General features: G+C 43.0%; 4 protein-coding genes across 9 annotated transcripts in view; 2 read left to right on the plus strand and 2 right to left on the minus strand.

Annotated features, from left to right (window-relative positions):
* qsox2 (quiescin sulfhydryl oxidase 2) overlaps positions 1-4,417 on the minus strand; it is a 13,543-nt gene extending 9,126 nt beyond the window's left edge. For 2 of the 5 annotated variants that reach the window (XM_022764761.1, XM_022764757.1), the window contains exons 1-3: positions 4,049-4,416; positions 3,253-3,360; positions 2,665-2,957 (exon numbers count right to left, since the gene is read on the minus strand). In XM_022764761.1, the coding sequence (XP_022620482.1) occupies positions 2,665-2,899 (235 nt within the window). In that variant the 5' untranslated portion in view covers positions 2,900-2,957; positions 3,253-3,360; positions 4,049-4,416. Of the gene's footprint in view, positions 1-2,664; positions 2,958-3,252; positions 3,361-4,048 lie in introns of all 5 variants that reach the window. The other 3 variants (XM_022764760.1, XM_022764758.1, XM_022764759.1) reach the window with 3 other exon arrangements.
* Positions 4,418-6,635: 2,218 nt separating this feature from the next.
* On the plus strand, positions 6,636-10,055 carry cfap77 (cilia and flagella associated protein 77). 2 transcript variants are annotated; one of them, XM_022764753.1, is made up of 7 exons: positions 6,636-6,801; positions 7,013-7,113; positions 7,201-7,303; positions 8,044-8,347; positions 8,426-8,531; positions 9,036-9,137; positions 9,857-10,055. In XM_022764753.1, exons 2-7 carry the CDS (start codon positions 7,051-7,053, stop codon positions 9,977-9,979), a joined length of 801 nt encoding a protein of 266 aa, XP_022620474.1. In that variant the 5' UTR covers positions 6,636-6,801; positions 7,013-7,050; the 3' UTR covers positions 9,980-10,055. The 2 variants fall into 2 exon arrangements, with proteins under 2 accessions (XP_022620474.1, XP_022620475.1); XM_022764754.1 differs by having other exon boundaries at positions 8,104-8,347.
* Positions 10,056-12,127: 2,072 nt separating this feature from the next.
* On the plus strand, positions 12,128-15,468 carry LOC111236128 (barH-like 1 homeobox protein). The gene is made up of 3 exons (XM_022764745.1): positions 12,128-12,494; positions 13,699-13,900; positions 15,270-15,468. Exons 1-3 carry the CDS (start codon positions 12,128-12,130, stop codon positions 15,466-15,468), a joined length of 768 nt encoding a protein of 255 aa, XP_022620466.1.
* Positions 15,469-17,308: 1,840 nt separating this feature from the next.
* Positions 17,309-25,000, minus strand: part of ddx31 (DEAD-box helicase 31) — a 29,301-nt gene continuing 21,609 nt past the window's right edge. Inside the window, exons 15-21 of the mRNA XM_022764747.1 lie at positions 24,840-24,899; positions 23,864-23,914; positions 23,546-23,685; positions 23,343-23,427; positions 22,910-23,021; positions 22,579-22,828; positions 17,309-17,634 (exon numbers count right to left, since the gene is read on the minus strand). Of these exons, the coding sequence (XP_022620468.1) occupies positions 17,502-17,634; positions 22,579-22,828; positions 22,910-23,021; positions 23,343-23,427; positions 23,546-23,685; positions 23,864-23,914; positions 24,840-24,899 (831 nt within the window). The 3' untranslated portion in view covers positions 17,309-17,501. The remainder of the gene's footprint in view (positions 17,635-22,578; positions 22,829-22,909; positions 23,022-23,342; positions 23,428-23,545; positions 23,686-23,863; positions 23,915-24,839; positions 24,900-25,000) is intronic.

Raw genomic sequence — 25,000 nt, forward strand, 5'->3', positions numbered from 1 at the left:
GTGGGGGGTGGGGGGTGGGGGGCGAGACTGGGTTATATGTTGTTATGTTCAGGCAGCTTCCTGGTCAGCCCAGGTTGTACTGTAGGGTCCTCAGGTTGTGGGGTTACTATAGCAACCACAGCAAGTGTAAGTTATTAACAACCTGCAGAACCTGATGTTTATGAGGGAAAACCGTGCATGTGTGTGTGTGTGTGTGTGTGTGTGTGTATGTGGAATGATAACTTAGCTATGCTATTAGCTATTTTTGTTTTAATAGCAATTATCATGGAGGAGCAGTGATGTCACACGAACAGAAGTAAAATGTTTCCTTAATTTCATATTTAAATAGGTATTACAGGTTTTATAAACAAATGATTAATCAATCAATAAATACTTCAGATAAATAATAATAAATAAATAAACCATTTATAAATACATTTATTAATTCATGAATAAACAACAGAGTAGAAAACTCTTTGAAAAGACATTTTAAAAATGAGAATAAATAACTGGATTCAATTTCTATTTCCTTTTTCCAGCTGCTTTTCTTGTGCGCTAATAGATTAGCTTAGCCATTTAGCTTCTCCTTTTACCCTTCATTGCTGGTAAAGCCAACTGGTTAGCTCTCCAACCAATCAGAGAGCTTGCTGTTTAGCCTGGTTTTACCAGCACTGAAGGTCCCGAGTGTCATGGAGAGGCTAACAGGAGAAGCTACATGGCTAAGCTAATCTATTAGCTAACAGGGAAAGCAGCTGGAAAATGGAAATGGAAATTGAATCCAGTTATTTATTTTCTTTTAAAAAAGTGTCTTTTCAAAGAGTTTTTTAAATTCTATCATTTATTCATGAATGAATAATAAATGTATTTATAAATGTTTTATTTAATAAGAGTTTTATGTTGTTTCTGTAAACCTGAAGTATTGATTGATTATTAATCGTTCATTTATGAATTCTTTTTACAATTCCTCTTTTTAATGTCGATTAAAATATGAAATGAAGAACAAGCTTCATGCCCTTCCTGTGACATCACTGCTCCCAGTGGATTATGGGATATTGCTATAGAAGCGTTCTCAGTTCTTCAGTCAGTGGATCTCCTTCTATATAAAGACCACAGAAGAAGAACTGTGCCCTGTCTGTATGTTCACTGTGAACACATCTGGACACTCAACACAAGCACCCGACAGACAATGTGTCCCCCGGGCAACACTGTACAACATGCTGAAGGTTCCTACCCACATGTTTCACCAGGACCTCGTTTGACAAAGACCTGGACTGTGTGTGTGTGTGTGTGTGTGTGTGTGTGTGTGTGTGTGTGTGTGTGTGTGTGTGTGTGTGTTGTCTCCCAGCTGTCTGTCTATCAGGGGTCAGGGGGCATCAGGGTCTTTGTCTCTCAGACGTCCTTTGACTCTGACAGCAGGTCCACATAAAGGGAGCGAGTGTGTGTGAGTGTGTGTGTGTGTGTGTGTGTGTGTGTGTGTGTGTGTGTGTGTGTGTGTGTGTGTGTGTGAGAGAGCAGCAGCTGGTTCTTTGGGTGAGTTATTCCCCAGGGACAGATGGAGGCAGATGGAGACTAAAGACGGGGAGTGATTCCCACCAGTTGCTGTGTGTGTGTGTGTGTGTGTGTGTGTGTGTGTGTGTGTGTGTGTGTGTGTGTGTTGGAAACATCAACAAATGATGGGACCGTCTCTCTGAGTGTCAGCAGAGTGGACCCAGCTCAGTGTGTAGTGATGTCATCAATGAACAGGTGATGACCTCATCAGTCTGTTGCTGACAAACTAAACTCTACTGACTGATATCACAATAGTTGATCACTTTGCTGTCGATCAGGTGATTGGTCTGGTCTGTTATTAGATCATCATATATTTTCTATGTAAAATCTTCATCTGAAAGGAACTAGTAAGAACAGCTGTCATGGTTGGATTAACATTATTTAAGAGGCCCCACTGACCCCCCACCCCCCTCTGAATATAAACGCTGCCTCAGAGGCCTATGGAATCCTTCAGACGGACAGACTGCTGGATCAAAGTGAACAGGTGTAGTTGGTGACATCTGATCATCTGACCAGCTGAACCAGCTCATGGTAACACCTGGACTGAGATCCCGCTTTAACCTCACACCTCTGTAACTGATCACACTGATCAACCTGGAGCAAAAATCCTCATCGAATCTGTTATTTGATCTGTAAACAGGTGATTCAGGTGTGAAGCAGCGACCAGCCTGAACCCGACTGTCACCTGTCTGTTGCCTGGAAACACGCGCTCGTTTACCTATTCGTTCATGACAGATTCAGTCACAGCTGATGTATTAAAGTCATATTAAGATTCTCTCTACAATGAGATCACAGCACGGAGCCATTCGCGAACAGAACCACCCACAGTCAGAACTTCATTCAAAAACCTGCTACTTTTCACCTGTTACACACATATTAAAACACCTCAGCGGCGCGAGCCTCGCGAGATTTGTTGAGATTTTATTGTAATTAATGAATTGATTTTTGGATTGTTATTAAAGCCGAACTGAAGAGGGGATAATGAAAAATCAGACACCAAACAGACTCACATTGGAAGTCCAGCATTCAACACGAGCTGGATGAAACAGCGGTGCAGTAAATGGAGTCTGGTGTTCCTGATACAGAGAGAACGGACAGCGGCGGAGACAGAACCGGACCGAGTGTGTGATGAAATACCTTTGACGTCCTGGGCCAGGGTCTTCCATGTGCTGGAGTACTGGATGCAGTGTCCGCACCAGGAGGAGAAGAACTGGACCAGCCAGGCCGAGGACGAGTTACTGACGGTGGACTTCAAGCTGCTGCTGCTCAGGATCACCAGCGGGTCCTCCTCCGTGTACAGCCGGGCTGCGGCTCCCAGACACCCGGGGACGAGCCAGAGGACGACCGCCGCTTTGAACCAGAACCGAAGCATCCCTGCCGTCCGCGGGGAGAGGCACACCGAGGGAGGCGGTCACAGGGCTCGAGGATTTCTGCCAAATACAAGCGGAGAGAGCCGGAGAGACATGAGAGCGGAGCCCCGCGAACACAGACGTGTGTTTACCGGAGCAGCAGGAAGGACAGACGGCTCACTGCGCGCAACTTTCCGGATACAAAGAAACTAACACAACCGAGGGAACACACCGTGTATACATTTACTGTATCAACGACAACAGACACACAGACAGAGGAAAGAACCGAACACGATGATCAATTTATCTGATCGGTTCGGGTTGCTACGGTAACGCTCTTATTTGGTCCGTTTGGAGGAAGGGCTTTTGTTTTAACCTCTGAGTGAGACGTGTTTCAATTGACGATCTTTCTCAAGACGAGGCTGACGCGTGGATTGACGTAACCACCGTGCTGCGTTCATGTTTAGCTCGAAGATCTCAGTGTCTGGTGAGAAACAGACAGAAAACAAAGTGGTTTCACACTGTAAACTGGTTAAAATGTCTTAAAATGTTAATTATCTGATTGTGAAATATTGTATTACATTTATTATACTGATTTATTATACAATTTATTCATTGATTATTTAATTCAGATTAAATTCATATTTTGTATTTTCTCTCTTCATTTTCTCTTTTCAATCAGCATCTGATGATAAACTCAACACAACTGTAATTACAACTAATCAAACTAACATAACATCTTTTTTTCCCAAGGAAATTATTCTGAAAATGAGAAGCTGCAACATTAAGTGCTATTTAAAAAAAAAAGATCTATATTTGTCAAAGAAAATTCAAGTTAAAGGTCAAAGTTACTCTTTTTTTCTATATACAGCATGAAGAGGAATCACTCAGCATTTCTTCTGTGCTACAATTCTAGAGCTGAAATGATTAATGATCAATCAATTAATTGCTGAGTCAATCAGCAAAAAAATAACATGCAGCTATTTACAGACTTGATTGATAAAGTCATTTTTCAAACAAAAATACTCAACAATCCTTATGTAATTTCTGGGTCTTTGGACTCTGTACCAGGTATTCATCACTATTTCAAAACATTTTACAAAATAAGATCTTTTTTTAATCTTTTTGTCTCGTAATATTGGCAAATTGAACTTTTGTTTTTTCTTTCTTACCACAAGCGTCACCGTTTTTGCTATGGTCCATGAATGCAGCAGCGTTCTTTGCTGCCCCCTGCAGGCCGACGGTTCAGGTGTCATTGAGTTATTCACGGAGCTCTCCTTTCATAGAACAACAGAGGTGTGATCATGAAGTTTTCCTGCGTTAATGATTAAATTGATGATATATTTTTTAATATTCCTCAGTCAGGTGAACAGTTCAGGCGTCTGTTTAACCTTCTCCTACTGTCCTGTTGAGTCCCTGAAGTGTCACAGCAGAGTGACAGAGGATCCTGGAGTTACCTGTGTTACCTGTGTGATTCTGTGAGATGTGTCCTGTCTAAATAAATCTCAGAGCTGCTCAGGCTCGTGGTGACAGCTGTGTTGCCTTCAGGGCAAAAAGATTTTCTGGCTTTAGTTTTCACTCTCAGTTTGGTTGCGTTGAGGGAACAGAGGTAGGGGAGACGGGGACGATTGCAACAAGTCTAATTTCTCCAATCAGAAACACGCTACAGTGATGACACTGACACTGCACATGCTCAGTTAGACCCGCCCCCACAGGAAGACAGACGACACATTCAATGAAAGAAGTTGTTTTGGAGATGAGAAGTGTTTTTTCCGTGAGCAGTATTTCTTTCAAACTGTCCCGAACTTTTCCAAAGTGAGTTTGTTTGACCGATAGTGACCTCGTGTCCAGGTCAGTGTGTGAAGAACATGATGTTCTTTCAGCTGCAGGATCACAACAGACACACAACAGCGTGTTTTAACATTTGAGTTCAAAATAGAAAAAATATGCAGCTGATTTTGTCCTATAGCAACAACAGACAATAATTGCTTGTTTTAAAGCCTAATAACGAGTTATTTGGGGAATTATTTCATTTACCTCTTATGATTTTATCGTTTATTTTTACTTATTTTGACTCGAGGTAGGTTCTATGTTCTATGTTTTACACAAAAGAAAACTCAGAACATAACTGTTCTTTGATGAATATTATTAAGTAAGTGAATGATACTATAATATTATTGTCAAACACTGTATTTTAGAATACTACTGAGACAAAAAAGCAAAAGTTAATTAGTGAAATTTCATGTATTTTATTATGTTGCAACATCTGAATTCTTACATTGAAATAAATATTGGTTCAGGTTAGGATCATGGTTCAGGTTGAAATTCACCCTTTCACACCTTTAAACTCCTCCCATGAGCTTTAAGAATTACCCACAATCCTTTGGCTACTGCCCAGTGCAGGTACAGACTTACAACAGCAGGTGACAGAGTTGTCCCATGAACTTGTTCAGTACGTCGAGTCACTTCAGAGACGCTCTTCATTATAAAAACAGACTCAGTCCTTCAGGACAATTATTTTTTCTGTGCGAATATTCTTCAGAAAACACAGTTTGTCCTCGTCTGACGTGTTTTCACTCCATTTAAAACAAACACAAACTGATGCTCATGTTTGTAAGAGTGTAACACAATAAAAAACATTTTTAATTTGGATAAAACTGTTGTGAACTGAGTTATAACACTGTACTGCTGCTATAAAAAAACACTACACGATCATGTGACTCACACATTGACTAACTATTGATATCTGTGCAGCTAATGCTAACATATAAAAATATAAAATGTGGTCTCTAAATGGAAAACTAAAAAATGTAGTTTGGGAAAAATAATTAATGCTTGATACATAAATGTGGTTTCTTGAAAAACCTCCTATTGATGCCTTTTTAAATGAAATAATATTATATGAAAAATAAGAAGTGCTGTTATATTAAAAAATCCCAAATCTGTATGAATATTTATGCACTTTAATACCTGAATGTTCTCTTATTTTGTCCCTTTGTTTATTTGTGTCTTCTATGTTTTCTTGTTAATTAAGTTTATTATATTTATCTGTTCATTCATTTTCTTTCTTCCTGTATTCCTATTCTTATTTCTGCCCGCTCACTTGTTTCTGTTTATTCTGATTGAGTTGAGCCTTTTTGACTCTTATGAAGATTGTTAATAAAACGTCATTACTGGATTCAGTATGGGTTCATAAAAACACTTCAAGGTGTTTCAGGTGAACTGAACTGATCTGGGCAGGAAATCTACTTTTCTGCTTAAAATAAATAAATAAATTAATTAATTAATTAATTAATTAATTAACTGAATTGTTGGTAAGTTTAGTCAAACTAAAATGTGACTTTTTTAAAGTTGATTTAAAATCTCAAATCCAGTGGATGAGATTTCTGGACGACAGAAAGAGGAGGAGGTTTCTCTGCACTGATGGATGGAAGGATTTTTAATATCAAATTTTTATAAACATATTTGAATTAATGTTAGTTGAGCTTCAGATCTGCAGTGTTCTCAATTGAAATATGATTTTGTGTGTTACAGTTCATGTCATTGTTCAGAGTTGTTGTTTGTTCCGTGTTCAATAAATAAATAAATAAAAAGAACATCTCGCCAATCGTTGCGCTGCATTAACAGGACACCAGACAAAACGTAGACAAACGTTTATTTAGTGGGAGACGATGGTGCATTGAACACCCTGTTGTGTTACGTATGCGCTGCTGATTGGCTGACACCGAGGAAACACGTCATTCAACCCGGAAACAGGAGCAAAACGCTGCTCACCGTTTTCAGATTAAACGTGTCCCTGCTGTCAGTGAGGTCTCACTCTGTTCAACTTTAATTTGAAAACTTTGAACTTCTGGTTGAACGGAACATTAGCGTCATGTTACCATAGCAACAGAGCAGCTCGGCCGGAGGACGCGGTGTAACACAGGTGAGTATCTGTAGGCTAAACAACGACTAAATACCGTGTTTAAAGTAGCACAGGTGTATCCAGGTAAACTGCAGCACAGATGTGACGGTGCTGAAGAACCGGAAACTGAGTCTGCCGCTCAGCAGAGAAAAACAAATATTATTGACGTGACGTTTTGAGGCAGCGCTGTCGCTGTGTTTAACCTGTTAGAAACTCTGCTCTTCATCATCAGCCTTCATCTTCATCAGCATCATCAGTCTGACCGGAAACATGTCATCACCGAGGGTGGGCGTGGTCAGGGACTCCATGATGACCAATCCGCTGCTGATTAAGGTAAACAAATCACAACATTTCACTTTTCAGTTTCCGTCATATCAGTTTTTCACAATAAAAGAAACTAAGTCGCCTCTCCCCCTGCAGGCGTCTCTGGGTCAGACCAGGTCCAGAGGTTTGTCAGTTCCTGGTCCAGATTTCACTTTTGGAACCAACAGCAGCTCGCTGAGAGATGGGGGCGTGGCTGAAGGTAAAACAACAATATAAATAAATAAATAATAAACATATACAATGATAATGAAACTAACATGAACAACTGTGTGTGTGTGTGTGTGTGTGTGTGTGTGTGTGAGAGAGAGTGTGTGTGTGTGTGTGTGTGTGTGTGTGTGAGAGAGAGTGTGTGTGTGTGTGTGTGTGTGTGTGTGTGAGAGAGAGTGTGTGTGTGTGTGTGTGTGTGTGTGTGTGAGAGAGTCTGAGAGTGTGTGTGTGTGTGTGTGTGTGTGGTTTGGCAGCGGTCAGCTGTCAGAGTGTGTGTGTGTGTGTGTGTGTGTGTGTGTGAGAGAGAGTGTGTGTGTGTGTGTGTGTGTGTGTGTGTGAGAGAGAGTGTGTGTGTGTGTGTGTGTGTGTGTGTGTGAGAGAGAGTGTGTGTGTGTGTGTGTGTGTGTGTGTGTGAGAGAGAGTGTGTGTGTGTGTGTGTGTGTGTGTGTGTGAGAGAGAGTGTGTGTGTGTGTGTGTGTGTGTGTGTGTGAGAGAGAGTGTGTGTGTGTGTGTGTGTGTGTGTGTGTGAAGGAGACGTCCCTCCAGGCAACAATCACTGCTGTCACTCTCTCACACACACACACACAGTTCTGGTGTGTCTATCTTTGTGAGGACAGTCATGTATTATATTTAATTTCTCTGCTTTTATTTTGGCATCTTTAATCTTACAAATACAATTTCAAAAATAAGACTTTTGTAGTTTGACATTCAACAACTACAACTCCCATGAAGCCAGGGCAGTGAAGCCTGCTGGGAGTTGTAGTTTCCAGCCCTGTCCCTGTGCTGTGTCAGTTCTGTCCAGTTGGAGGGTCCAGTCCAGACGAGGAGAGTCTGCTCCACAGCGACCGCTCGTCCCGGACTTCGTGTCTCTGAACCGAGAAGCCGTGAAGTCCGGTCTGGTAACGTCCAAAGAGCTGAGTCAGTACCGGGCCCAGGGGGGCGGGGCCAGGACAAAGCCTCCTGCCCCCAAACAGCAAGAAGGAGGGGCATCATGGCGCCCGGCGGTGCCCGACATCACCTTTGGAGTCACAACAAGGTCAGACAGTGAAAACACAGAATTGATTGTTGATTATTGATTGAAGTGATTGATGAACGTGGTGGATCTGTCCATCAGGGCGTCATCTCCGCTGTCAGACCTCCTCTCTCATCAGTACGCTCGCCGCTGGCTCGACCAACAGCTGAGCAGGAATCCAACCAGCAACCACAGAGAGCTGCACAGGGTGAGAGAGAGAGAGTGTGTGTGTGTGTGTGTGTGTGTGTGTGTGTGTGTGTGTGTGAGTGTGTGTGTGTGTGTGTGTGTGTGTGTGTGTGTGAGAGAGAGTGTGTGGTCTCCACATGAACATGATTTCTGATTATTGATACAGTTTTATTTTGAAATATGACATTAGTACGTGTCAATACATTTCACCCAATGACATCACAATCCACACATGGAAACACACTCAAGGACTATTAACTTACTTACTTACTTGTACTGGAGCTTTCAGCTGTGTCAGTCTTCATCAGCTGCTGAAGTTCACTCAGTCATCACTGAAGAGAGACGCCTACAGCTGCTCACAATACAGAAGTTTGAATGTTTCCATGACAACTGCAACACATCCCCTGCTGACGATGATCATGTGATACAGCTGAAAGCTCCAGAGCAAGCAGATAAAACCATGACTTGATTTGTCAGCTAATCTTTACAAGGTTTTGCGTGTGTGTGCGTGTGTGTGTGTGTGTAGATTAAACCAGGCTGTATTCCAGACACCAGGACCAGTCTGCTGAGGAGAAGCAGAGCTCTGCCTGTCACACAGACACCATTCAGACTGCCACGCTTCTCACAGGTGACACACACACACTGTTGCTGTCAAAACATCTCAACAACAACAACTTGACAACAACTTGACAACTCAACAACAAGTTGACAACAACTCGACAACAACTTGACAACAACTCGACAACAACTTGACTCAACAATAACTCTACTCAGCAACAACTCAACAACAACAGCTCGACAACAACTCGACAACAACTCAACAACAGCAACTCGACAACAACTTGACAACTCGTCAACAACAACTTGCCAACAATTCGACAACAACACTTTGACAACAACTTGACGACAACAACTGGACAACAAGAACTTGTCAACAACTTGACCACTCAAAAACACCTTGACAATAACTCAACAACAGCAATTCGACAACAACTTGAAATTAACTCAACAACAACTCAACCACAACTTGCCAACAACTCGACAATAACACCTTGACGACAACTTGACTCAACAACAACTTGACATCAACTCAACAACAACTCGACAACAACAGCTCGACAACAACTTGACAACAACTTGACAACAACTTGACAACAACTTGACAAAGGACAACAACACCTTGACAACAACTGGACAACAATTCGACAATAACTCGACAATAACTCAACAACGCTTGACAACATCTTGACAACAATTCGATAACAACAACTCGACAAAAACTCAGTGTCACCTGTTTTTCTGAGTTTTCTGAGGATAGCTAATACAACTCATCCTCCTCCTCCCCAGGTCCCTCCTGCTCTGGACACTTTCAGGGACCAGGAGGCTCGTCTCCGGGCGCTCAGGGCTCATCAGTCAGACTCTGTGTCCAGGAGAGGACATCAGGGTCAGGGGACATACAGTCTGGACTGACCTGAGGACAAAACAGACTGAACTTCTGTCAGAACATCTGAACACTAATGCGAATAAAACAATAAAGAGTCATGAATCTGTGTGAAGTTCTTCTATTCACATCTGGACAAAGGGAGGAGGAAGAGGTGGAGGAGGAGGAGTCCCTCAGGGCTCTAGACCAGGACCACTGCTTTTTCTATATGCAAATCATTTATATGACTGCATATGAAATATAATGTAGAATTTATGCTGAGGACACTGTTAACTAATGTACTTCAGTATAAAGTGACTGTATATACAACGTTAAATGACACTTTTCTATTTATTTCTCTCTAGGTTTTATTGATTGAAATGTGTTGTTTAAATCACAGTGAAAACTTTATTCAGGCTGAACTTGAAATGATTGAATGATGTCAATGTTCCAGAAAAAAATGTCTTTCAGGCTGGAACATATTTAGTTCATGTCTTTTTCTCATGTGATGTAGGTTATGAGAGAGTTCAGCTGTTTCCTGAGAGCAGCAGAGTCAATCTGACCAATCAGCACAGAACATGTTAACTCTTCAATCATGGACGAGTGTGTGTGTATGTGTGTGTGTGCATGTGTGTGTGTGTTCTAGTAAGAGTCCATCCTATACAATAATAATAATGAAAAAAATAACATGGTAACAGTGGTTATATGATGAATGTTGTTATAACAATTGAATAATAAATATCTTGGGCTATATTCACATATTTACATGAACACACATATACACAGACAGTAGAACACAGTTAATAATAATTCAGTTATTAATAATTATAATAATTATAAGTAATACAGTCTGAGTCAACTGTGTTGATTTATTAATGTATTTCTATGTTACTTAATGTAAACAACAACAGAAACATAACGCAAACAAACTACAACTCAGTCAACTCAATCTCTACTACACACACACAAACACACACACACACAGACAAACACACACACAGACACACACACACAACACACACACACACACACACACACACACAAAGTAGAACCACACACCACACAGACAAACACACACACAGACACACACACAGACACAACACACACGATAGAACACACAACAATACACACACACAGACAAACACACACCACAGACAGCACACACACACAGACACACCACACAGGACAAACACACACACAGACACACACACACACACACACCAAGACAAACACACACACACACACAGACAAACACACACAGACCCACAGACACACCACACACACCACAGACAAACACACACACACAGCACACAGACAAACACACGACACAGACACAATCAGAGACAAACCACACACACACACACCACAGACAACACACACACAGACCACAGACACACACACACACACACAGACACAAGCACACACACAACACACACAGACACACAGACACACAACACACACACACACATCAGACACACACACACCAACACACACACAGACACACAAACACACACACACACCCACACCCACAGACAACACACACAGACACACACACACACAGACACACACACACACAGACACACACAACACCACACACACAGACACACACACACACACAGCCACACACATCACACACACACACACACTCACACACACACACACAGACACACACCCAGAACACACACACACACACACACACAGACACCTACACACACCACAGATCACACACCACACAGACACACAACAGACACACACACAGACACACACCACAGACAAACGCACACACACACAGACACACACCACAGACAAACACAACACACACGACACACAGCACAGACACACACACACCACACAGACAACACACCACAAAAAGCAGTTGGCACACACCATCAGCTGGAGGAGGAGCAGAGTTTAATCTTTACATCCTTTTTTCTTCATTTTAACAAACCTCTCTCTCTCTCTCTCTCTCTCTCTCTCTCTGTCCGTGGTGCTGAAATCAGCTGCTGATCGATCGATGCATTTTCCATCTGGATCAATGATCATCACCAGGTGTTAATCACTTTTTAATTTTTTCTTAATTCGATTCTGGATTTTTTAAACTGAGAAAATAGATGAAACTCTGCAGCTGGACTTTTACTGTCTCTCCTCTGATGTTTCTACTGACCCTCTGACTGAAGCCACTCTGAGTCCGGCCGGAGATGGAGGTTTCTGCCTCCGGCTGCTCCAGGTTCCGCATCGACTCCCTGCTCGCCCTCAGGCCGCCCGGCGCGCTCCTCTCCCGGACAGACCCCCCGGAGCTCAGCCCGGGCAGCAGCAGCGGCTGTTCGGCGCCTCCTTCCCCGCGGAGAGAGCCCGTTCCCCGGCTGGAGTCTCCTCTGCTGGCCGGTCAGCCCCAGCCCCGCTCCGTCAGCTCCTCCTTCCTGATCCGGGACATCTTAGCGGACTGTCGGCCTTTCTCTGACCCGGGACAGGCTGAACTAGAAGCCGAGCCGTTTCAGTCCGGACAGGATGGAGACTACCAGGATAAAAGTCTGAGCAGCTCCTGTTCTGACAGTGAGTCCAGAGGTAGGAGAAAAATAAAATAATATTATTTTGTATAAAATAAAATAAAATAAAATAAAATAAAATATTAAATTAAATAAAAATTAAATTAAAAATGAAGAGAAAAGTTGGTTTATTCAGTTTTAATATGTGAAATAAAAAAAGAAACCTGTGAAACTGACTTACCTTTAATTTGACAGAACCAGAAGCAGAACCAGAAGTAAATGAAACCTCTGCCCTGGTTTGTTTCTATGAGAAGTTTTAAATTAAATTAAAACCATGCTTACTCTGTTTCTTTCTCATTAATGAGTAAATGGTTGAGAGGGAAACAGATTTGTTATAAGAGGAAGATAAAGGTTGTTTTAGATTCATCTTTTCTCCTTTATTTATTATTTATCACTTACATTTATTTTTGTCAATTTTCATTCAGTGAAATTTTTTAACTATTTGTTCACTCACTTATTTTCTTTTTCAATTGTTTTTTTTTGATAATGTTCAAATCTTTTATTCCTGAATGTACATGAATATCATTCTATAATTCTCTCTTACTGACAGTTTACTGTGAACAACTTTCAGTGGCTCAATAAACATGTTTGATAAAAGTCAAATCAGGTGACAGACAAACCGACAAATAAAAAATAAGATTCAGAATTTATTTGATAGATGTTCTTCTTTCTGTCATAATAACAAGGGTAATAATAAAAACATAAAGTTAAATAATACAAATAAAGTGAAATTATAAAAAAAAGTTAAATAATAAAGTGTAATAATAAAAATAAAGTGAAATAATAAAAAATAAAGTGTAATAATAACTATAATAAGATGTAATATGTAACTGCTGCTTTAAAAATAAAATTAATAAATGCTTTTTTATTGGAGCCTTTGATGGTTTTAATAAAGGAGATAATTAAGGACAGAAACATCAGAGCTGCTCATTGATTATTGATCAGAAAATATCAGTTTTCTCTGAATTTGATCGGATTCATGTATTCATACATGTCAGAGAAAATAAAACACAACAGTATGACAAACCAGTTTAACCAGTTAACACCAGGTCTGCGCTTCATGTAAATCTCTTTAATCCAGTTTAAAGTCCTGCATCAGTGATGATCTTCATCTCCATGTTCATCATCTGGTTGTTTTAACAGAAGCTTCAATTGCATTAGAATAAATCCAGTCTGATCAATTAATGCTGTCATGATGTCATTTCCACCTGTCAATCACTCAGTACGTGGCGGGACCTCGGACCCTGCCGCAGGCCGCCTGAAGAAGCCTCGTAAAGCTCGGACGGCGTTCAGCGACCAGCAGCTGTCACGGCTGGAGAGAAGCTTCCAGAAGCAGAAATACCTGAGCGTCCAGGACCGGATGGAGCTGGCTGCTTCACTGCAACTCAGTGACACCCAGGTGAAGACCTGGTACCAGAACAGGAGGTAACCCCACACAGGCCCCGACCAGAGACCAAACAGGCTCACAGGAGTTCATAGGAGCGAGACCTCCAGACTTAGAGACACAAGACAACCACAAAACTACACTGATCATGCTGCTGCTCTTTAGTGTCTCTTTGTAGTTGTTTTGTGTTTGTGGTTTTTTGTATCTTTGTGGTTGTTTTGAGTCTTTGTGGTTGTTTTGTGTCTCTTTGTAGTTTTTTGTCTCTTTGTGGTTGTTTTGTCTCTTTGTGGTTCTTTTGTGTCTTGTGGTTGTTTTGTGTCTTTATGGTTGTTTTGTGTCTTTTTGTTGTTGTTTTGTGTTTGTAGTTGTTTTGTGTCTCTTTGTGGTTGTTTTGTGTGTCTTTGTGGTAGTTTTGTGTCTTTGTGGTTGTTTTGTGTCTCTTTGTGGTTGTTTTGTGTCTCTTTGTAGTTGTTTTGTCTCTTTCTGGATGTTTTGTGTCTCTTTGTGGTTGTTTTGTGTCTTTGTTGTTGTTTTGTGTTTGTAGTTGTTTTGTGTCTTTGTGGTTGTTTTGTGTCTCTTTGTGGTTGTTTTGTGTCTTTGTGGTTGTTTTGTGTCTCTTTGTGGTTGTTTTGTATCTTTATGGTTGTTTTGTGTCTTTGTGGTTGTTTTGTGTTTGTAGTTGTTTTGTGTCTTTGTGGTTGTTTTGTGTCTTTTTGTTGTTGTTTTGTGTTTGTAGTTGTTTTGTGTCTTTGTGGTTGTTTTGTGTCTCTTTGTGGTTGTTTTGTGTCTTTGTGGTTGTTTTGTGTTTTTAGTTGGTTGTTTTGTGTTTTTTGTGTAGCATTATTGTGTGACATTGGTGTGTAACAGACGTAAAACACCATCAGGAGATAATCTCACAGAATATAATTGTTTCACAGAAACAAAAGAAAACGTTTAAACACTATAAAGAAAAGAAGTGATTCACGTATTGTAGACTGAACGTGTGTTTGTGTGTCTGGGTTCAGTATCACTGCAGACACACACATGTGAGACATGCTCTGATTAATAATTAACACTGTGATCAATAATTCAACAGTGTGTGTTGTAATTAATGATCAATAATTAATGCAGAAACAAATCTGGAGCTTTTAGTGCAGCAGGAGTGAGGGCCTCGCGCGCTGATTTTTTATTTATTGATTTATTTTCATTGGTCCCCGCCCACAGAGAATCCTGCATTGTGATTGGCTGGAGGACTGAATGAGTCTGACAAACGTTTAGAAAGATTTTACTTTTTAAGAAGTTTGTATTTATTTAAGTACATATTCTAATTGATTCAAACTAATAAAGAACAAACAAGATGAGGTGTTTACCTGCAGGTACAGTCATTACTTCCTGTTGACACTGGACTCACCTGTGTGCTTCCTCTGTCAGGACCAAGTGGAAGCGTCAGTCAGCTGTTGGTCTGGAGCTGCTGGCTGAGGCCGGCAGGATGTTCCTGCCCACACACTACCTGTACCCGCCTGCCCCGCCCACAATGGACCTATACCTGTACAGAAGCCACACCCACCAGCACGCAGCCCCACCCCTGCTGCCCCACATCCTGACCCACACTGAACCACACCCCCGCTGACACCAGTGCCCCATTTCCACCGTCTCTGGTTCTGGTTTTGTTTCTCCACTCGGCTCAGGGACGAGATCCTGGAACCGGACTCTGGCTCAGGAGCTGATACTGAATCCAAGTTCAGGTTCTTTCAGAGCTGTTGATCGTGATTGGTCGAGGACATATGACATCACAACAACAGAAACCGGAGAACAGGACATCAAACCAACAGGTCCAGACCTTGGATGTTGTCCATCATGACGTGACAATGTTCAGATGGGTGGAGACTGGAGTTGAGATGTTTTGATAAAAACGCGTCTGTAGTCGTTTGATTTCATTTTTTACATTTTCAATAAACGTAGAGAACTCTTCATGTTCCTGTTCTGTTCTTGTTCTGTCTGTACTTTGATGGTCTCCTTTAACTGCACACGACGGTCTTGACAGCGTCTTGCTCGAGGGCACTTTACACAGTTTCTGGAGGAGCCGGGGGATCGAACCAGGAATCCTTCAGTTCCTTGAAGACCCGCTCTAGCTTTTGAGCGATGCCATCCCAGGGTTAACGAGTAGCGTCCTTCAGTCTCTCAAAGTAAGGTCAGGATAAAACAAACACTAATGGGTCTGAACAGGTTCAGGATCTGGGCAGACGCCGTGGTCTAAGACTAAGTCCTGGTTCCAGGAGTTTTCAGGGATTCGTTTCCGTCTTGTTAGGTTTTTATCCTAGACTGGATCACAGGACTGGACTTGGTCTAGACTTGAACTGATGGTGCTTTTGACCTGTACTAGTCTCGGTCTTGTTCGGGGTTTCAGGACTTGACTTGGTCAGACTGATGGTGGTTTTGCCTTAGACATATCCTACTCCAGGTCTCTGATCTCGAGTGGGTCCAGTTTCATTTACAGACGTTCAGTTTATAAAGATGTTAAACAGAAACTTCAACAGCTGCTCTTTGATTTTTTGTCCAATGACTAAATGTCTCAGCTTCCTGTTCAGCTGCTCGTCATCCAATCAGATGACAGGACATTTAATTCAGGATCAGACGTTACAGAGCAATCAGCTGATGAAATATTAAAGAGGGTGAAATATTAATGCTGTTAAAAGGCAGCGATTACACATCAGAATGACCAGACCCTGAATGTCTCCTTAAGTGCTGCAGCGTGTGTGTGTGTGTGTGTGTGTGTGTGTGTGTGTGTGTGTGCAGACAGCAGCTGCTCTAATAGAAAATAGGCTTTTATTTGTGCAGGTCTCAGTGTGGCCTCAACTTTTAAAGTTCTCTCCAGTTTATTTATTTATTTATTTATTTATCTTTGTTTATTTTTGTTTTGTTGCTGTTGTTTCATTCCCACATGACAGAACTGAGGGAGCAGGACTCACCTGGACTCAGGTGATCTGAGGTGAGGTATGTGAGGTTCTGATCTACAGGCAGTGACGAGCTGCTGTGGGCGGTGTCAGAGGTAAAACATGTTTTAGACACTTTAAAAAACAGAAAACAAAAAACTAATAGCAGTTGAAGCTTTATTTTGAAGATATTCATCACTTTGAAACAGACCTTTACTTTGGAAATACATTCTGTGAACCGATGAACAACCGTATTCCTACGCACAAGTGCTACTACACTTCAACAGCTTATCTGTGGAGGGATACGGTAGTTCATTGGTTCACAAAATGTAGTTCCAAAGTAATACTGCAGTACGACAGTACTGAGCTGCAGTAATAATACACTAATACTGAAGTATTACTGAGTGATATTCATAGTGATCCAATAAAAACATAGCAGAAAAACCAAATCCTGCAAGGTTTGGATGGTGGGTCCAGGTGGGCGGGGCTTGGTGACTGCTTTGTTGTGACATCACAAAGTTCCAGAAGTCCTGACGGCTGGTTTTAAGGCTCAGTTTCTGAATACAGGCTGTGTGCATTTCTCTGTGGACTGAGGCTTTGATACTTTCACAGTGTCAAACTGCTCACAGTTTAATGTCTGGACACCTGTGAACACTGAACGCTCAGGTGACACAGCCTGTGTCTCTGTGACAGTGAGGAGGCGTCAGTCAGCTGCTCCCCCTCTTCCTCATTACTCCTGCTCTTCCTCTCCTGACTGACCAAACGTCATCTTCTTCTTCTTCTTCTTCTTGGTGCCACCTCCCGCCAACCCGCTGGAGAACTCGGAGCGGAACAGACTGACCTCCCTCTGACCGGGACTGAACCTGAGGAGGAGAGAACACCCAGGTTACTGTCACTGTAATGTGGTGCTGGTCCTGGTCTCAGTCTGGACCCGGGTCCTACTGGTCCATATAATATTCTTGTCACAACAACATGTCACATGACCAGGTGACCAGGTGATAATGAACAAGATAAAAACAGAATCCTTAGGAACAGGTAAAAACAAAACCCTCTCAGACGAGAATCAAACCTTCATGTTTCTGCTTCTTCAGACTCAAGGATTCAAAACTCTACCTGAGCAGGAGCACACACGCACACACACCTGGTTCACTGCACTACGGTGGCCGACGGCTGCAGGAAGTATATCAAAAACACGCTGCAAACACAAAGCTCCAGGCCTCTAGGGGGAGCTCTTAGAGGAGCAGCTTGAACTTCGAGACCTAAGACCTGACCTTTGACATTGGAGAGAGAGAAGAGGCAACATAAAAAGGTTTTTGTTTTGTTTGGTCGTAGTTTTTACAACAGAAAACGTCAAGTTAGCATTAGCATTAGCTTATATCCAGTCTCTGGGTGTTCCTCTTAGAGCCCCCCCTAGAGGCCTGGAGCTCTGATACTGTGCTGTCTGGAGATACAGAGTGTTAGTTGTTCATGTTTCTGCCCTCGTCAGCCACCGTACTGGAAAGTGTCACTGGCTTCTGTCACACAAACACTGAACACAGACTGATCCTGGATCAGATTCAGGCCCCAACAGGATCTGACTAGTTTCCTTTGCAATCAATTCTGTTCTGTTACTGAGTTCTAGTCTCTAGTGACCAATCATCAACCTCCAGCCTGAAACATGAAGCTGCAGTTCCTCTAACGACCACTAGAGTCTGGCTCCAACAGAGAGTCAGTCCCCATAGACTCCCATGTTAAAATGTCCAACTTTACAGCAGAAATAAACATGTTTACAGCCTGGTACAGAAACTGTTTTGGTCTCTAGAGCTGATTTCCTCCTTCATGACACCTGTTTATAAAACTCACCTGTTTATGTTTTATTAAGGACTGAAGTTATGGAGGATTGAGGGCGTGGCCTCTTTGAGTGACAGGTGAGTGAGCGTATGCATTGAAGTCTCAGCTCCACACACGCCCCTCCTCTTTGACCATATTTGGATTAACTGGAAGTTAGGGGGTGGAGTCAGACACTGCCAAGATGGCGACAGTGGAGCAGCTCACTCTGAGCTTTAGAAACCTGTGGGTGATGTCACAGAGGCAACATCCCTCTTTATTTACAGTGTGTGGTTCTGACAGTCAGCTTCTGGATGTTCAGCCAATAAGAAGACAGGAGGCTTCTTAAGGAAGTACAGGCATTTGCAGAGTGTTTTTACTGTTTTGTTAAAATGATTCGCTGAAATGTGAAATGGGATGTGGATGAAGCTAACAGTTAGATGCTCTGGGACTGAACTAATGACAACAGAGAGGATCATGGGAGGATTCAGACAGAGACGTGTATGAATATTCTGATTTTACATTAATAACACTTGTTGTTGTGCAGTGTTTGAGCCGCAGAGTTTCCTGATAATTTAAACTCTATTACATGATTGGATGGCTGATGGTTACGGTGCTCACAATCACACTCAGACACTGTAAACTGTACAGATAGACAGACAGACAGACAGACACAGAAACACACAGACAGACAGACAGACAGACACACACACACACACAGACATAACACAACACGACCAGACAGACACAGGAAGACACACTCGAGACATGACCTCACATGGAGCAACAGAAGACACCGTATCAGAACAGGACAGACAGGATCAAAGGACACAGCCGACACCATCCACAACAGCTACAAGCACGACAGGGGGACCAACAAGGCTACAAAGCACCAACAATGCTTCGAAATGCGACCACACACACACAGACATAACTCACAACGACAGACACGACACAAGATGACCTCACACACGACTCTAGCAAGCAGTAGCACACAAGAAACACACAAGGAGCACGACATAGACAAGAGCGAGGAGACACACCAAACCCATATATTCAATCTCGACACAACACACCACAACCAACACAACACACACGTAGTACGACGCACACACGACACTATCAGACGAGGCAACATGGCACATGGGACCAGACAATGATCACAGAGACACACAGGATAATAAAGACGAGAACAAAGACACACCACACACAACAGCACACATCACTACTAATGCCGAACCTACCATATACCATACTAACTGACGAGCATCATACAATGCACAATCAACACCAAAGATCAGACAGAACACTAGAGGAGTACACAACAGACAGATCAAGAACGACACTAGGCTATTAAGGTGTATAAATATGCTACACACATCACAAGCTGTATATCACACAACACATCAGACACGACAGACACTCTCAGAAAAGCCACTCAAGTACAGACAGACAAAGAATATGACACATACGAAGAGAGACAGAACGAGGACAAGACAGTTAGTACACAACAAAGCCACATAACACACACAAGAGCGCACTACAAGAGACAGACTAAGTGCACACACATGTAGTACACAACAAGACAGAGACTGAGACAGACATGAGAGAGATCGAATGAATAGAGAGTTAGACACATTCTAGATATAGTACAGAAGACGAGTCTCACAACTACCATCATCTACACACACGATCAACCACTTTTGTCATCTTGAAAAACAAAGAATAAATCCTGAACTGCACACACAGGTTAAAGAAGACATACACACAATCACGACAGACACGAAAACATCTACACACATCGCAGACAGAACACAGAGACGAGCACGACACAGACACAGCACACACACACACAGAGAAGCAGACCACACAGACAGACAGACACAGAGACACACAGACACACAGACAGACAGACAGACAGACAGACAGAGACACACACACACAGACAGACAGACACAGAGACACACAGATAGACAGACAGACAGACAGACAGACAGACACACAGACAGACAGACACAGACAGACAGACAGACACAGAGACACACACACACAAACAGGTATGCTCCTGGTATAACACAACCCTCAGTCTGTCCTCATGTCTCTATCTGTCCTGTCACACGTCTGTCTCTGGCTGTTGGTGGTTCTTCATAAAGCAGTTCAGTGTCGTCTTATATTTGGATGAACATTAATATCCTGTGTTCTGTGCTCCTGTTCACCGAGGTTCCACCTCTGATCTCATGTTCTGTAACGTCTAGACACTGAGTCAGCCGCCGGAGAACCGTGTGGTAATAATAATAATAATAATAATAATAATAATAATAATAATAATAATAATAATACATTCTATTGATAGGCACCTTTCAAGGCACTGAGGGACGCCTGACAACACACAGTAAAAGATAAAAAACGAGTACAAGGCATAATACAGAATAAAGAGAGAGAGAGAGAAAACAGGAAGACACACACGTTCATGTCAACTGTCTGTTAAATAAAGTTATAAAGATTCAAAAACTCACAAAAAAGAAATGAACCAATAAGAACTTTCAATGTGTGTGTGTGTGTGTGTGTGTCCTCCTCTCTCTCTCTCTCTCTCTCTCCCTCGTCAGTCTTTATCTAATCAATATCTCTCTCTCTTGCCCTGGGGCAACTGCAGGGGTTGAGGGTTCAACGCCCCCCTGGGGAACACTCTGCCCCACAGTGCCTTCTGCTTTTTGTTTTGTGAGGTCACCTTGACCTTTGACCTTTAGCCACCAAAATCAGTTCATCCTTGAGTCCTAGAGAATATTTTTAAATAGTTCCTTCAACGCGTCACAGAGATCTCAGTGTGAATCTGAACGCACCATTACACAACTGACCAGCACCCAGAGGACTGAGGAGGCGGAGCCCAGAGAGAGGGACACACACCTGTAATTATGTCTCTACTGACCACTGGCTGTGTGTGTGTGTGTGTGTGTGTGTGTGTGTGTGTGTGTGTGTGTGTGGTCAGACCATGTCCAGGCAAGCCCGCTGTGAGGAGCAGCTGTTAACAACAACAACAACAACAACACACACACATTAAACACACACTCAGTCCTGTGTGGACGGAGTGTGAACATTATCTGACTGAAGGGAACACAGCTTTAATTATGGATCAGTGTGTGTGTGTTACTGTCAGTCATCTCAGCAGGGGGTGTGTGTTAATGAGCAGAGACAGACGTGTCAGACACACACGCACGCACGCACGCACGCACGCACGCACGCACGCACGCACGCACGCACACACACACACACACACACACACGCACACACACACTTGTCTCTCAGCCCAGAATATTTAAACAGCTGTTTTAATACATGTGTGTACTGTTAGTGGGTGGAGCAAACTCTGCTAACGACAACTCGCACACGATGGCGTCTATCAGTCCGTCACACTCTCTCTGTCAGTGAGCTGAGCTGCTGATCACCATGACAACAGCATGTTGGGCAGTGAGTCCGCTGCACGAGTCCACATGTGGTCAATTAGACCTGTTTTTATAAGAAGCTGCTAATGAAGCTAATGCTAACTTCTTCACCTTAAAAGCCTCCTGACATTTTGCCAGTGAAAAGCTTTTAACGTGAAAGAGTCTGACTGTCTGAATATCATTTATTCTCAGCTCATTATTTCTATTTAATTATTATTTTACTGACTCAACTTTGTCAGTTTGTCTTTGTCTTTCATGTTTTCTTATTTCAACATTTCATCCTGGTTGTTTCTGTGGTTAAAGGAGGATTGATCCTCCAGGTGTTAGAAATGAAGTCAGTCTAAATAAATCTCAGTGTGAGTTCAGTCACATTCTTTCCCCTTCACGTCTTTGACCTCAGGACGTTTTCCATGGAGGTCGAGGAGACGAGGTCAGAGAGGAGGTCATTCTGACTTTTCCACTGAGCTGAGGAACAGGTTCGGCGCTGCTCGGCCGACTCAGGACGTCAGCGGCTCGGCGCAGAGATCAGCTGTGAGTGATGAAGATCAGCAGTAGACTCACCTCCTCTCTCCAGCGCTGTTCAGCTTGTTGTTCTGGGTCTTGACAGGACTCCTGGCCTGGTTCCTGTTCTGGTTCCTGTTGTTTCGTTTGGCCCCGGGGCCCGTGGCGCTGGCGGCGGAGCTTAGACCCTGCGGAGCGTCTCTGAGGCCGAAGCTCTTGGCGGTGTGTCCCAGGTGGAGCGAACGGATGTGGAAGATGTGCTTGAGGTGAGCGGGGTAGGTGGTGTACGCCCGCAGGAAGGACTGCAGCGCTGATGACATCACAGGGACACATGTCAACCAACCGACCAGACAACCAGGTAAGCAGACATCAGACGGACAGAGGGACGTACCTTTCTTGGCGCTCTGCACTGACGAAGCGTCTGAGTGAACGAAGTTCTCAAACTCCGTCTGAAGAACCGTCGCTCGCTCCCGGATCTCCTGCTCCAGAGCTCTGCTAGAACTCTGACACACAGAACCTTCACCTTCATCACCATCATGACCATCTTCATCATCAACCATCACCATCTTCATCATCACCATCATCATCATCATCATCACCATCAACCATCATCATCACAATCTTCATCATCAACCATCACCATCACCATCTTCATCATCAACCATCATCATCATCATCATCATCACAATCTTCATCATCACCATCATCATCATGACCATCTTCATCATCAACCATCACCATCATCATCACAATCTTCATCATCACCATCACCATCACAATCTTCATCATCAACTATCATCAACCATCATCATCATCATTATTACCTTGCTGTGGTATTTGCCCCGCCCCTTGTAGGTGTCATCCATCATCAGACTGGACAGGATGTCCAGCAGCTTCATCTCTGATAGGCTGAAACACATAAAACCCGCCCACACAGTGAAAGCCAGGAAGTGGAGCAGAAACTCTGACCTATCAACATGCAGTTTTTACAGGTCACTGAAAGGTGATTGGCTGTCAGTGAAGAGACCTGATGTTGTGATTGGCCAGCTCAGTGATGAAGGCGGTCTCAGCAGGAGTGAGGAAGAGGAGGCTGCTTCCTCTTCCTCCGATACGAGCCGTCCGCCCGACGCGGTGAACGTACTCTGTCGCCGCTGTCGGAGGCGTGTACTGTAGAAACACGACACTCAGTGATCACATTATTAGGAACACCCAGGTCTTACATGTATTCATACCCTAAGGGCCCCCTGGGGGTCCATGGACCCCAGTCTGAGACCCACTGCTCTAAACCACTGACTGGACAAGAAAACACAGGTGAACACACCTGAACATTTTAGTGAGCACGTACCTGAAGAATCCAGGTGACCTGAGGAAGGTCCAGGCCTCTGGCTGCTACGTCCTGAAACACATGAACATCACATGGTACCATGTGACCAATGACTCGACAGCGCCCCCTATACAAGTTCAACAAGCCCTGCGTCTCACCTTCATGTACCAAACTCAGGAGACACCTGTAACCTGAGTGGACCTACAAAAAAGACTGTACGTACCCACACCCTAAAGCCAACAGGAAGTCAGCCATCTTGAATTTACTCTTCAGTTTTTAAGGATGTCGTACTTTAATAAACTCCTACAGAATAAATCAGATCCACATCATATCTGGTCGGTCTCATCGTGTGATTCTTTTGATGCTAAATTGCAAAGCTTTAGTTTTCGTTGGAGGACCTGCCCGCGGCGCCCAACAGAATTTTGATAATTCACCATGAGACAGGAAGTTGGTGTAACTTCAGCACGCATTGTCCAAACTGCCCTTTACATGTTTGATAAGAGTCCCGGCCTGAACACATCTACATGCCAGTATTCAGTTTTAATCATCATCACATCCTCCTCAAACTTGGAAAGAAAATACGTAAAACCATGATGATGCTTTATTGTGAAAATTGTGAGATTTCATTTAAGGGCGTGGCTCTGGTGGCGTGGCAAATTTTTTAACAGGAAGTTGTTATAACTCCGTTATAAATGGTCCAACCTGTTCCAAACTCAGTCAGAAAATGCTTCACACCCTCATGATGCTTCATTGTGAGTTTTCGTTGAATGGCGTGGATCTGGTGGCAGAATTTAGACATTTCGCCTTGAAACAGGAAGTTGCTGTAACCCAAATATACATTATTCAATCTCCCTCAAACTTCACGTGTTTGATGACAATCCCACAATGAAGACATCTCCATGCTACTATGACATCATAGTCAGAGCGCCACCTACTGAAAACAGGAAGTAACCCTTCATCATTTGATTTACATGATGTTCTCATGCGTAACACTGACCGTGCAGAGCAGGACTCCGGACGCAGACACCGAGAACTGCTGGAACACCTCTGAGCGCTCCTGTTGGATGAAACAAACACACCCTCACTGTCTGCAGCTCAGATTCACCTGCTGATCACAACGGACACGAGACAGAGAGACATCGGGTCTTCATCGCTCTT

The sequence above is a fragment of the Seriola dumerili genome, unplaced genomic scaffold, assembly GCF_002260705.1.
Source record: "Seriola dumerili isolate Sdu_G_001 unplaced genomic scaffold, Sdu_1.0 BDQW01000567.1, whole genome shotgun sequence".
In the NCBI taxonomy this organism is placed as follows: domain Eukaryota; kingdom Metazoa; phylum Chordata; class Actinopteri; order Carangiformes; family Carangidae; genus Seriola; species Seriola dumerili.

Bases quoted from the DNA above. Each gene is read 5' to 3' on its own strand.
- LOC111236128 (XM_022764745.1), top strand. From the start codon at position 12,128: ATGGAGGTTTCTGCCTCCGGCTGCTCCAGGTTCCGCATCGACTCCCTG. The intron at 12,495-13,698 runs GTAGGAGAAAAA...TCAATCACTCAG, and splicing joins TTCTGACAGTGAGTCCAGAG to TACGTGGCGGGACCTCGGAC. The intron at 13,901-15,269 runs GTAACCCCACAC...TTCCTCTGTCAG, and splicing joins ACCTGGTACCAGAACAGGAG to GACCAAGTGGAAGCGTCAGT.
- cfap77 (XM_022764753.1), top strand. From the start codon at position 7,051: ATGTCATCACCGAGGGTGGGCGTGGTCAGGGACTCCATGATGACCAAT. The intron at 8,348-8,425 runs GTCAGACAGTGA...TCTGTCCATCAG, and splicing joins ACCTTTGGAGTCACAACAAG to GGCGTCATCTCCGCTGTCAG. The intron at 9,138-9,856 runs GTGACACACACA...CCTCCTCCCCAG, and splicing joins GACTGCCACGCTTCTCACAG to GTCCCTCCTGCTCTGGACAC.